The sequence below is a fragment of the Megascapheus bottae genome, chromosome 3 (assembly GCF_031878675.1).
Source record: "Megascapheus bottae isolate mThoBot1 chromosome 3, mThoBot2.hap1, whole genome shotgun sequence".
Lineage (NCBI taxonomy): Eukaryota > Metazoa > Chordata > Mammalia > Rodentia > Geomyidae > Megascapheus > Megascapheus bottae.
Genome location: NC_143511.1, coordinates 79,040,211 through 79,053,872, shown reverse-complemented (window position 1 = coordinate 79,053,872; position 13,662 = coordinate 79,040,211). Strand labels below are relative to the sequence as shown.

The following is a 13,662-nucleotide window of genomic DNA, read 5'->3' as shown; positions in this document are numbered from 1 at the left end:
TTCTGAGTTCACCTGCCCACCCTCTAGAACCTGGGACCTGCAGCAGGGGTTTGTATACAGCAGGCAGGAATGTCATCGTGCAGTGTAGACAAGGATGCTATAAAAGTTTGGCCTAGCCAGGTATGATAGCATGTGCCTTTGATCCCTGATCTCACTTGGGGCTTGGTTGCTGGGGATCTGGTGTCCTCTACAAGGCTGGCAAGACTAGTGCCCAAAGAAGATGTGAGTAAATGCACTGTGTCTGGATAAAAGAACAGGCGCAAGGATAAGAGGCACAGTACTGTATGCTCATTCAGTCCTTTCTCCAACAAAGCTAACTGTGTGTTTCTTCTCTTGTTTTGCATTTTGTAGATGGTGACAAATGTCCTGTGCCAAGTGAAAACTCACTTGATTCCACTCAGACAGTGACAGTAAAATCAGGTAGAAAACCATATGTGGGGAACTGTGGCCATGTTGAAGATGCGGGCAGGACTTTTTCAGTTGAGGGATAGGTGTTACTCTTTCCTGGTTGATAGCCAGGTGTCATCGACCTTAACAGCCTCAATAGGTTTTTGCTGTCTTAGAGCATAGCACCTTTATTGTAGGCTTTGAGCTTCTCCAACTCCAACCCCAGTGGGCCTGACCAGCCTCATCCCTCTGTGTCAGAGTAACTACACAGATGGGCCATCATCCTGAGCACAGGCTGTATGTACTTCGAGCTCTGTGTGACACTCATACCTCCTTTGTCCCCATCTGCCAGTGGAAGTCCTACTACTTCCTCGAGACTTACCTGGAATGCAGATGTGTCTGAAATGTTTTTCCTGCTGTCCCCAGTCAGGATCCCTCATGCATAGTTCCATTTGTTCAAAGGCAAAAAGCCACAAGCCCAATATAGTTCTGGCTACCTATTCAATCCGGCTCACCTGCTGCTTCTTGCAGGAAGCCTCTTCTGAATTCTCCTTCCCTGCATAGATGCCTTTTCTCTGAGCTGTGGTTGGCATCACTGCACAATTCCATTTCCTGCAGTGTCAGTATTCCTATCAGATTGCTGCTAAAATATAGACTTGTCTAGGCATCTGGGGTTTTCTACACCGTGGCACTCTGTCAGATGAGGTGACTTCAATGAACCTCTCTACGAAGTGATCTGTGGGCTCAGTGTGGGGTAAGGTGTGGACTGAGGCCCAGGGGTCAGGCCTGTTTACCCTCAAGATCTGTCTGCCCACCTTGCTGTCTTTAGTGTTGTGTACACTGAACACAAGTGCCACCCCAATAAATCCAAACCTTCTTTTCCAGCATCAGAGACTTTCCCGCTCTCTGGAAATGATGTGGAATCCCTTTCCTGTGATAGTAGCAGCTTTCCCACCAAGGCTGCACAAGTATCCTGCCTGGTCACTAGCCACCGCCTATGGGCCAGCCACAATGGCCACCACATCCTGGGCCTCATCAAGGACTATGATGCCCTCTGTAAGCAGATCAGCCAGGGCCACAGGCTCCTTGCAGAAATGGACTTTCAAATTCAAGAGGCTCTGAGCCTCACACGTGGACAACTGGGGCCAAAGGTAACCTGATCATAGGTTTGTGGGGAGAGATGCTTATGGAAGACATGAAGGGGCAGGGCTGGCTGAAGTCATGGAGAGGAAAGTGATATAGTTGTCCTCAGGCTTTTGAGGAGAGATCAAGAAGTATAACCCAGGGATGTGAGGAACTATGTGGTTGGGCAGGTAGTAGAATGGCAGTGGCTGAGAAGCTTGTGGAGGTTTTGCCCTGGGTGACTACAGCTGTTTCACAGGATCTACTCTCCTGAGTCTAGACTTCTTGTGTCTGTCTAATCACTTACTTGTCCTCTGTCTATGTGCCTGTCTGTCTGTCCAGCCATTCATCTACCTGATCTTCCTGTCCAGGCCCCCATGCTCAGGCTCTGGGGCTTTGGGGTTACTATGAAAAAGACAGAGGGGCTGATCTTCATAAAGCATACCATCCCAGACCACGCCAGACCAGAGCAGACTACACCATGCCATTCCCTCCCATACTGGTGCCCTCATCCTAATCTGTTACTATAATTTCCACAGATGCCCAGCAAAGAACTTGCTCCTTCATCATTTCTTGCAGAAGCACTTTTTATTGGGTATTTCACGATTCCTCAGAACAGAGCCTGTGTGCTGCCCTTGAGCTTATTTGCTCAAGACTTGAGCTACAACTACACTTGGTTTTTTGGGTTTTGGTTTTTTTGTTTGTTTGTTTCTGGGAGGGTGTGGGGGGAACTTTATTAGAGCTAAGAGTCTCATCAACTTTTGTGCTTAGGCTAGCTTTGAGTCTTGATCCTCAGATCTCAGCTGTCTGAATAGTTAGGATTACAAGTCTGAGCCAATGCCTTGTTTTAGTAAAAAGTTTTAAATACTTTTCTACCATTTCTAGTTTTATATAAGATGATGATCACTTATAAATTTGACATACATTCATAATGTTTATCATATGACTTATCCATAAAAATGTAAGCTTCCTGTGTTTCAGATAACACTTTTCCTATCTCAGTAAATATTTCCTGATACTTGTCATGGCTGGCCAGTGAGTCAACATATAGATATACTGTTTGTTCAACATAAAAACAGTACTGTCTTTCTCGGGTCATGTTTTTGATTAGCTTTGATGGAGAACAATCAGTTAAAGGTCATGAACTTTTTAGGGATCTTGATAATTATTAATGCTTTACTTTTCCAAAAAGATTTTGTTTGCTTTTGAACAAGCTTATATCTTAGTATTTCTTTGTTTTTGAAGAATATTTTTTATTTCTGATTTTTTTCTGTCCATTTGATATATTGAAAGAGTTGTCTTCCCTTCCCCTTACCCCCTTCGGTCAGTTGTAGGACTTGAACTCTGGGTCTGGGCCCTGTCCCTGAGCTCTTTAGCTCAAGACTAGCATCTGCCACTGGAGCCACAGCACCACTTCCAGTTTTCTGGTGGTTAAGTGGTTGGCTTCAAACCATGATCCTCAGATCTCAGCCTCCTGGGTAGTTAGTATTACAGGTGTGAGCCACCAGCATTTGACTGGGATGGTCTTTTTTTTTTTTTTAATGTTTATTTTACTACTTGTGAAGGCAAATATTCTTTGGATTTATTTTCTTCTTTTTCATATTTCCCTATCTCTTAGTCACATTCTTTGTTATGCCCTTGACCTCACCTTCTATGTGAGTTTGCTTCTAGAAGCAGAGAGAGTGAGAAAGACTTTGGAGGGTCCGAAGTGTGTGTTGCTCCCCTGGTTTGGGGGGTCATTTGCTTGGTGGGTTTTCCCTGGGCTTCAGAGTGGTATGAGTGGCCCTGACCTGGGTCTTCTTGATGTGATAACATGGTTAATGCTGGTGACCATCAGTGATTCATTGGGCTAGGTTTCCCCACTGAAATTATCTCATAATTTACAATTCACTAGCATATAAGAACAATGAATTGTTCTTAAATGGTATCAAGCTCCTGCTCAGCTTGTGAAATGTAAGTCCTTCAGTCTGGAGACTCACCTGTGTGTTCCAGCTTCTTTGCTGGTGATCTCTGTCAGTATAGCATTAACAGCTATTTGTCCTCTAGGGTCTGCACCTGGTACCTCTGAGCAAGTTTGTCTCCAGTGTGAGTGCAGCCAACCTGGTTCTGGAAGAGGCTTCAAGGCTTCTACCGCTCTTCTGGAGAGTCTCACTGCCCCTACATGGCCAGTGTTCCCTTCACTGTGAGCAGGTAGGTAGTGACATGTGCTTCGGAGGTTCAAAGATGCTTCTAAGGCTTGTGTCAGGTCCTTTCTTATTGAGCTCAGGGCTAGCTGCCACCATGGTACCCTCAGTATAGGATATGTCAGGAAGAGGAAGATACCAGGTATTTTGTGACTTCTTTGGGTTCTTACTAGATGCTTAGCACCTCAAGAGCTGGAAATGGGGCTGGGCTGATTTCAAACTATGATCCTCTAGATTTCAGTCTTGAGTAGATAGGATTGTAGGCATAAGTTAGTAGCATCTATCAATTTTGTTCATATTTTTGAACAAATGAATGAATGGGTGATGCTGAATGAATAATTTCTTTACATACTCTTGAACATTAGTATCTACTTCAGATGATTTCTTTTTTTTGGCTAGTCCTGGGGCTTGAACTCAGGGTCGAAGCACTGTCCTTGGGCTTTCTCAAGGCTAGAACTCTACCACTTGAGCCATAGCACCATGCTGGCCTTTTTTATGTATGTGGCCTTTGTGTATGCTAGGCAAGCACTCTAACCTCTAGGCAAAACTCCCAGCTTTCAGATGATTTTTTTTTTTTTTTTGAAGATTGTGGGGCTTGAACTCTGGGCCTGGACGCTGTCCCTGAGCTCTTTAGCTCAAAGCTACTGCCCTACCCCTTGAACCACAGCGCTACTTTCAATTTTCTAGTGGCTAATTAGAGATGAGTCTCACCGTCTTTAGTGCCTGGGCTGACTCTGAGCCTTGATTCTCAGATCTTAGCCTCCTAAATAGCTAGGATTATAGGTGTAAGCCACTGCACCCAGCAATACTAATTTTTTTTTTCTTTTTTGGTCAGTTGTGGGGCTTGAACTCTGGGCCTGAGCATTGTCCTTAAGCTCTTCAGTTCAAGGCTATCCTCAACCCCTTGAGCCACAGCACGACTTCCCAGATGATTTTTTAAAGGTAACATTTCTGTTGCCTTTTTAAAATACTCTCAATAAAATATTTTTGTCCTTAGCTTAGCACACAACTATGTATTATATGACATAATATATATAATAAACATATAGTGATCCTCTCCTACTTGTAAATCAGTCCAGGGACTGTTAGCACTCAGGCTGATTCACTTTCTTCCTGAGGATCTCTCAAGAGATTGGTTATGTATCTTTCAATTTATACAACTCTAGAGCCAGGATAAGGATCATGGCGATGCTCTGATATGGTTTCCGGTGTACACAGACCCCTGGGTAGTGTTAAATTGCCTCTGGCCAGTTTTCTAACACAGCCTGTGTTTCATACAGTGCCTTTTGCTTGGTGTGAAATGTGTGTGAGACACCTCTCAGTTTGCAACAGCAAGCCCAGTGGCTTTTTACTATGTGCTTTTTTCTCTGAATGTCATTAATTTATCTTTTGCATTTAATGTGCCTCTCTAGGCCATGTGTATCAGTTTATATGAGAAAATTAGGTGAAACACAACTTGCTTATAATAATATTTAAATGGAGGATAAATAAGACCAAACAGACTACTCATAGGCATGTGATAGGAAAGATTGAAGGGCAGGGATAGAGGCAATCAGCTTCTATATATCTATATGTATATATGTATACATTTAGCTATATATCTAAATAGACTATGTTTCATGAATTTGACTTTGAAACTCTAAAAATATTATAAGTCAAAGAAAATGGAGAAAAAAAGCAATTTCTAAAGACTCACAGCAAGATGAAATAAGTCAACTCTACTACATGGCACTTGAAGACACACTTCAGTGACTACACCAGTCACTTGACCATATATCCCTAGGAGAAATAGTCCAAGGACACAAAGATCTGCCAAACATTTAGCAAAAATATTAATTGTCTTCAGTGGTTACATTGTTGGTTAGGATATTGATGCTGTTATTCTGAACTGTTACATTTCTATTATAAAATAAAGCAAATTGCTTAATTCCATGAAGACTGAGGTTTTTACTGTAAGAGAAAAAAGATAAATATGACATTGAAGAAGTAAAGGCCCTTTGAGTTTAAATTTATATTGTAAACATCAAAGTGAACTCCTGGTGTATTTTCTTTTTTTAAGTTTCATAGTTTTATTCAAACAAATTTTCCTGGTGTATTTTCTATTAAAGAGTTTGCTAACTTACTCTACCTAAAAGGCTGAAGAAATAACATCCTGTTCAATACCAGCAAGCACCAGTAATGTCCCAGTTGTGGTTTTGTTCTGTTTTTTTGTTTGTTTGTGTGTTTTGTTTTTTGGTGGGTCATGGGGCTTGAATTTGTCCTGGGCACTGTCCCTGAGCTCTTCAGCTCAAGGCTACTACCACCCCTCTTCCTGTTTTCTAGAGGTTAATTGGAGATAAGAGTCTCAAGGTCTTCAATGCCCTGGCTGGCTTTGAACCTTGATTCTCAGATCTCAGCCTTCTGAGTAGCTAGGATTAAAGGCGTGAGCCACTGTGCCTGGGCTACCAGTTGTGGTTTCTAAATGCCTCTTCTCACTAAGGGAGCTAGGGCTTCCAAAGGATCTAAAAAGGAAATAGATAGCAAGAGCTAAGAACCTATTGTATCCTAATAGAAAAGGAAGGGGCAGGAGTAGGATGGGAGTGTGTAGATTTAGAGTGGCCCATAAGTATGGCTCTTGGACCTCAGTTATTAGCATCACCTGGAAATTGTTAAAAACTCACTTTCTCAGGCTTCACTCCAGACCACTGAGTCAGCCACTCTGGGAACAGCCCTAGGACTGGCTTTATAAACCTCTTAACCATAGGGTTAAAAAAAATTGAGATAATAAATGCAAACTGTGGATCTTAGATCCTAAATCAAACCACTTGTTTAAAAAAGTACATTTATGAAGCAGTCAGAGAAATGTGCTCACTGAACTACTGATAATGTAGATCAAGAGTCTGTTATGTGCAGTGCTTAGGACCCAGGAGTGTTCTTTGAGTTTGGATTTTTTCTTTTCAGATTTTGAATATAATGGGTTGATTATCTCTAATCTGAAGACCTGCAATCCAAAATGTTCAAAATGTATCAACTCAAAGTTTTGGATTCTCCATTTTCAGATTATAGAGATCCAACCTACATTAAAAAATTATTTTCCTTTTTAATCCCTGACAGAAAAATCCCTGCTACCTTAACTTACTGTATCTAGCAAAACTGTCCTATATAGTTGAAGGAGAAATAAAAATTTTTTATGTAAGCAAAAGCTAAGGGAATTTATGATCATCCTGCATTACAGAAGATACTCAAAGGAATTTTACTCACTGAAGAGGAAGATAAATACAATCATGAGAATATAGATAGATAAATCTCTCTGGATGAGTAAATAAACATGATTGGAAAAGAATCAGACATTACAAAAACAACAATATGACAAGAATTATTTTATACTTTTCAGTAATAACTGAATGTCAGTAGTCAGTATTTTCCAGTCAAGAGACACAAGATGGGCAGATTGGATTAAAAAGTAAGGTGACTATTGCCTACGGGCAAAGAAAAAACATAGACATAAAGGGGAAAGACGGGAAAAGATATTCTAAGCAAATGGAACTTCAAAGCAAGAAAGAGCAGCCATACTTTTATCAGACAAAACAGACTTTAAATCAAAAGTAGTCCAGAGAAGCAAAGGTCATTTCATCTTGATAAAGTGAATGATCATCAAGAGATATAAAAATTGTAAGTATTTATACACTGAATGTTGGTGTATCCAGTTTCAGCATGAAAGCACAAGTAGACCCCAACACAATAAGGAGTGATTTGAATACCCTACTTTCACCAAATGATGGCTTACCCAGACTCCACCTGCCCACAAAAGAAAGCAAGATGCTTCCAAGTTAAATGACATTGTAGATCAAATTTAACAGACATCTACAAAGGATTCTTCCCAATAACTGCAGAGTACTGTTTCTTAGCAGCCCATGAAATTTCCTTCTCCAAAGTAGATCATGTTTAAGTACATAAACCAAGTCTTAACAAATGAAAGAAAAGAGAAGAAACTTCCTATATTTCATCAGATCCCAGGGGACTAAAAGTAGAACTCAGCAGCAAAAGAAATTACAGAAAATATTCAAGTAGATGGAGACTAACTGGACATTATACTTTTCCATGATCAGTAAGTAATGGGGAAAAAAAAGGGAAGAACTTACAAAGTTGTTAGAACCAAACATAAATGAAAACAAATCTTTCCAGAACTTTGTAACACAGCAAAGGCAGTTTTAAGAGGAAGGTTCATGACTATGGGTGCCTACATTAAATTTTAAAAAAAACTAGATTGCCTGATAAAATAGCCTAATTAGCTCTTAGAAAAACAAGAACAAGCCAATCCTCAAATTTTTAGTAGGCAGAAAGAAAGGATAAATACCAGGGAGGAAATTAATGTAATGGAGACTAAAAGGACAACACAAAGAATCAATATCGACAAAGACTTGGCTCTTTGCAAAGATAAACAGAATTGACAATCCCTTAGCCAAACTAACCAAAAGAAAGAGGGAGAAGATCCAAGTAATTAAAATTAGAGATGAAAAAGAGTATCTCACAACAATTACCAATAAAATTGGGTGAATCATTAGGAGAACTTTTAAAACTTTACTCAAGTAAATCTGAAAATCTAGGAGAAACATAAATTGCTTGACACATTTGACTTGCCAGAATTGAATTAAGAAACCATTTAAAAAGATCTTTTATAAGCAATGAGATTAAAGTAGTAATGGATTCACTACTTAATTATACTAAACCTTTAAAAAAGACAAATACCAATACTCAAATTATTCCACAAAATAGAAAGGAAAGATTGCTACCTAACTTCTTCTGTGAGGCCAGTACTAATCTGATAACAAATTCAGGTTAGGGACACATACCTATCCACACATGCATGCACATACACAAGAGAGAAAGAGAAATAGGGAGAAGAGAAAGAAAAAGGTTTCTTGAGAAAATCAGAATAAAAGTTCTCATTAAAATATTTGCCAACTGAATTCAGTTGGCATTAAAATGATTGTACACCATGATCAAGTTGGTTTCATGCTGAGGCTGAAAGGATGGCTCTGACTCCATTATAGTCAGTGAAAGCTGGGTATGATGGCATGCACCTTAGCTATGTAGGAAGCATACACAAGAGAGTCATAGTCCAGGCTGGCCTAGGTGTAAACATGCCACTCAGAAAATAAATAAAGGCAACAGCATTGGGAGCATGGCTCAGTGGTAGTGTACCTACTTAGCAAGCACAAGGCCCTAAGAGTATACTTGTGTATAATAAAGACACAATCCTACTAAGGAAAAAAAAAAAAAAAAAAAAAGGTGTTTTCTCTGAAGTCAGAAGTGAGACAAGAATATCTACCCTATTCACTCTCTATCCACTCTTTAGCATTGTGCTTGAATTCTATCCAAAACTCTGGATAAAGTCAAAAGGGTACAAATAGAAAAGGAAGAAATTAAATGCCCCTATTTTTAGATGGAATGATCTTATACTTGTAAGATCCTAAAGATTTCAAAAATCCTCTTAGTTTTGAAAGACATTTTTGGCAAAATAAATAGCAGGATATAAAATCAACACACAGAATCTGTATATACTAATTACAGACTAAGAAATCTGGAAAACAATCCCATTCAGAATAGTCTGGAGAAAAAATAGGAATAAACTTAATTGGAGGTAAAATACCTTTACAATGAATACTACAGAACACTGAAGAAAAGAAATTGAAAGATTCTAGACGTAGCTGCTCACCCCTGTAATCCTAGCTACTCAGTAGGCAGACATCTGAGGATCGCAGTTCAAAGCCAACCTGGGCACTAAGTTGTGAGACTCTTAGCCCCAATTAACCACCAGAAAACCGGAAGTGGTGCTGTGGCTCAAGGGGTAGGGTGGTAGGTAGCCTTGAGTTGAAGAGCTCAGGGACTGTGCCAGGCCCAAAGTTCAAGCCCCACAACCAACCAAAAAAAAAAAAAAAAACAAAGAAGAAAAGAAATTGAAAGAGACGAGAACTGACAGCTAGAGAGACCTCCTTATTCACGGATCACAAAAGCAATTTTGTGAAAATGGCTATACTGTGAAAAAGTAATGTACAGATTCACTGCAACCCCCATACAAATCCATGAAATAGAAAAAAATATTGAATTCATCTGCAGAACAGAAGATTCTGAACAAAGTAGTCCAAGAAAATAAGCAATGCTATAAATATCATGATACCTAACTTCAGGTTATATTACGGAGCCATAATAACAAAAGCAGCATGGTAACTATCACAAAGGCAATATGATAAAATAAGAGACCAGAAATTAATGAGTGCAGATCTACACTCATCTGATTTTTAGCCAAGATCTCCAAAGCACATATTGTAGAAAAGACAGTCCCTTTGAGAAATGCTTTTAGCAAAATTAGTGATCCCCAGATAGAAGACTGAACCTAGATCCCTGTCTCTCACTCTGTATAAAAGTCAATTCAAAATGTATCGATTACCTTAATATAAGATCTGAAACTGTGAAACTACTGTGGGAAAACACTTGAACATGTAGGCCTAGGCAATAACTTTCTGAATAAGACCAGCAGCTCAGAAAATAAAAGCAAGAACTGACAAATGGAATTGCATCAAGATCAAAAGCTGTTCATCAAAAGAAACAATTATCAGAGTAATAGAGCCTACAGAATGAGAGAAAATCTTCACTACTCTTCATCAGACAAGGGATTGATATCCAGAATATATGAAGAGCTCAAAAAAATAAACACTAAAAGAACAAATAATCCATTTACTATGGACACTTCTCAAAACAAGAAGTACAAATGGCCAATAATTACATGAAAAACACAATGTTCAATATCCATAGTCATGAAGGAAGTTAAAATAAAAATGACTTTGAGATTCCAATCCTAGATAGAAATGCTTATCAAGACAACGGGCAGAAACAAGGGCTAGTGGCTAGGATGTATAGAAAAGGCAACCCCTACACATTGTTAGTGGGAATGTAAGTTAGTGCAGACACTATGGAAATCAGTATGGCAGTCCTCAAAATGCTGAAAATCGAGCTATCACTTGACTCTGCTAGACTACTATTAGATAAGTGCCTAAAGGAATACAAGTCAGCACACAGAGTAAAGACCCATCTATGTTGATTGTGGTACATGGTAGTCAAGTTCTGCGATCAGTCTAGGTGCTCACCCACAGATGATGGATAAACAAATTTATATATATATATATATAATAAAGAATAAAATTATGTCATTTGCAGGAACATGGGTGGAACTGGAAATCATCATGTTAAATAAAATAAGCCAGACTTAGAAAAATACATACCACATTTTCTCTCATATGTGGAACATAGTTCTAAAGAAAAACATGGACCTGAATATAAAGTGGGGGAGCATTTGAAAGAAGCAGTCAGCAGGAGATGGGAAAAGAGAAAGAAAACAGTGAAGAGAGTAAATATAGTCAAAATACTTTATAGGCATATATGGAAAGGTCATAGTAGAACCTACTTTCAGTTTTGCAAGAAAGATAAAGAAGGGATGGGAGATATGGATAAGAGTGAGTCATAAACCAGGCACTGATGACTTGCACCTATAATCTTAGCTACTGAGGAAGCTAAGATCTCTGAGATCTGAGGATTGCAGTTCAAAGCCAGTCTGGGCAGGAAAGTCTATGAGACTCTCTTCTCCAATAAACTACTTAGAAAAAGCTGGCAGGGGTACTGTGATTCAAGTGATGGAGTGCTAGTCTTGAGGGAAAAAAAGAGGCTCAGTGCCCAGGCCCTGAGTTCAAGCAAGTCACAGAGTGGTTTATATGAGCAGAGTATTTTCTATGCATGTGTCAAAATGTCACAATGAAACCCTCAACATTGTACAGCTAATGCATACTATTAAAATATACATAAAAAATAACGTATTACTAATGGAAAAATTCACAAATGGATTACATTTTGACTGTAGGGTCTTGCACTTTTAAATATATTTTTATGTTTAATTAATACACCATATACATGTTTGCTGTGTGATATTTCAGTCCTTGGGTACATGTGTACCTGGCCCATCTAGGCAGCTGGCACATCTGCCACCTCAGATATTTATCATTTCCTCAGTCTTCACTACTTGCTGGAGTTAGGCATTGTTACTCTCATCTCTTAGAAGCAGGAACCAAAACTCCAAGGTATTACATTGACTAGTTTCTGCATTATACAGAGAGGAAGTGATAGAGCTGTGCCTTTGAGCTTTTGCCATTGTTGTTGGTGGTGGTGGGGCTTGAATTCAGGGCCTGGGTGCTGTCCCTGAGCCTCTTTATGCTCAAGGCTAGCACTTTGCTACATGAGCCACAGCTCCACTTCCAATTTTTGAGTGGTTAATTGGAGATGAGACTCATAGGGACTTTTCTGCTCAGCCTAGATTTGAACCACAATCCTCAGATCACAGGTGTGAGCCACCAGCATCTGGTAAGGCCTTGCTATTTTTCTCTCTCTCTCTTTTTTTTTTTTTTCGCCAGTCCTGGGCTTGAGCTCAGGGCCTGAGCACTGTCCTTGGACTTTCTCAAGGCTAGAACTCTACCAGTTGAACCTCAGCACTACTTCTGGCTTTTTTTCTATGAATGTGGTACTGAGGAATCGAACCCAGGTCTTCGTGCATGGTAGGCAAGCACTCTACCACTAGGCCAAACTCCTGGCCCGCCCTTTCTATTTTTAATGTATTGTCTTTATGTTGTAAAAAGATTTGTGTCCAGTAAAACATACATAGTTAAAATCCTTTGAGTGCTGGCTGGGATGTGCACATTTGGTTAGACATTTCCCCATGAAAATGGACCCAGCATTTGGTGAATGGTGTCAGAGCACCTGCTGTTGTCTGGGCACAGGTGATCTGAGGCCAGAAAGGAGTTTGGAGTTGTTCAGAGGCATTGTTCTGTCTGCAATGATGTGGATGCTGGTAGGGACCTAGGCTTCTTGTAGGAAAGGGACAGTTGGGTACAGTGTCTGCAGGAGGTGACTGTAGAAAGAGGCTACAGGAGGAATAGGTTGTCGCTTAGGGTGGAAAGTGGCCGTACTTGGAGTTTACCCTACTGCATGCAGTGTGACAGACAGGTCAGGATAGTTACTCCAAGGTCAAAGATTGGAGATAAGCCTCTGACTATTTCGTGACTGCATCCTAGGAAACAGACTTGTTAAGCCACAACCAGAGTCCATCTCTTTGTGGCCCCTAGTCTGCAGGTGAGAATTGAAGCAAATCTAACTTTTATATTAGTATCTATTTGGGAAGAACCATTGAAGTCCCTATATCTGACATTATTAGTTAATCTTAAAAGTAGGTTAAGGCAGGGAATCAATGATTCTTCCCTGAAACATTTTAGTTTAACTTAAAACAGACAAATGTGTATTTGCTTGCCATTCTTTTGATGTTAGGCCAGGCCTTTCCTTTGAATATGTGTTTGCTGATTGGAGTGTCGTATCTTCTTTCTTTCATAAACCACATCCATAATGTATGTCTGTCACTTCCAGTTTTTGTTTCTTTAAGATGAAGAGAAAGCTTAGACTCTTGCAAAGCAATCTGAATATACAGAATTCTTTTAGACAGTTCTTCCACATCTTTCATAGTTGACTCCCCTATACCTAATTTGCCAGGAGTGTGTTTCTCAGTGACTTGCCTTTATCTGGTCTTCTCTGTCAAATCAGTTTGGAAACCGGGGACCGGCAGAGAGGAAGAGAGTTGTTTCTCCATGGACTGGTGATCAGTCTGCTTTGTGTATTTCACTTCAGAGGCCTGGGACCAGTTTGCTATCCATGTCTCCTACACTCAAAGTGTATCCTCATGGGTCATACTTCCTGAGTCACACTTTTGTGTTATCTTTTTAAGATTTAATCATTAAACACATTTTGAGTCAATGTTATAGCCTCTTGTAAAAGAAATTACCTCAAACAATTTGAAGTTCCATCTTAGAAATAATGCCACTGATGTTTCGTCACCACAATGCTTTCTACATCTATGGATGTGCACCAATTGTGTCATCACTTTTGTTAAATTAGT

General features: G+C 39.7%; 1 protein-coding gene across 10 annotated transcripts in view; it reads left to right on the top strand.

Moving 5' to 3' along the window:
• Cdk5rap2 (CDK5 regulatory subunit associated protein 2) overlaps positions 1-13,662 on the top strand; it is a 177,919-nt gene that overhangs the window by 159,231 nt on the left and 5,026 nt on the right. For all 10 annotated transcript variants that reach the window (XM_090330524.1, XM_090330523.1, XM_090330528.1 and 7 more), the window contains 3 exons: positions 352-420; positions 1,273-1,538; positions 3,556-3,699. In XM_090330524.1, coding sequence (XP_090186650.1) covers positions 352-420; positions 1,273-1,538; positions 3,556-3,699 — 479 coding nt within the window. The remainder of the gene's footprint in view (positions 1-351; positions 421-1,272; positions 1,539-3,555; positions 3,700-13,662) is intronic.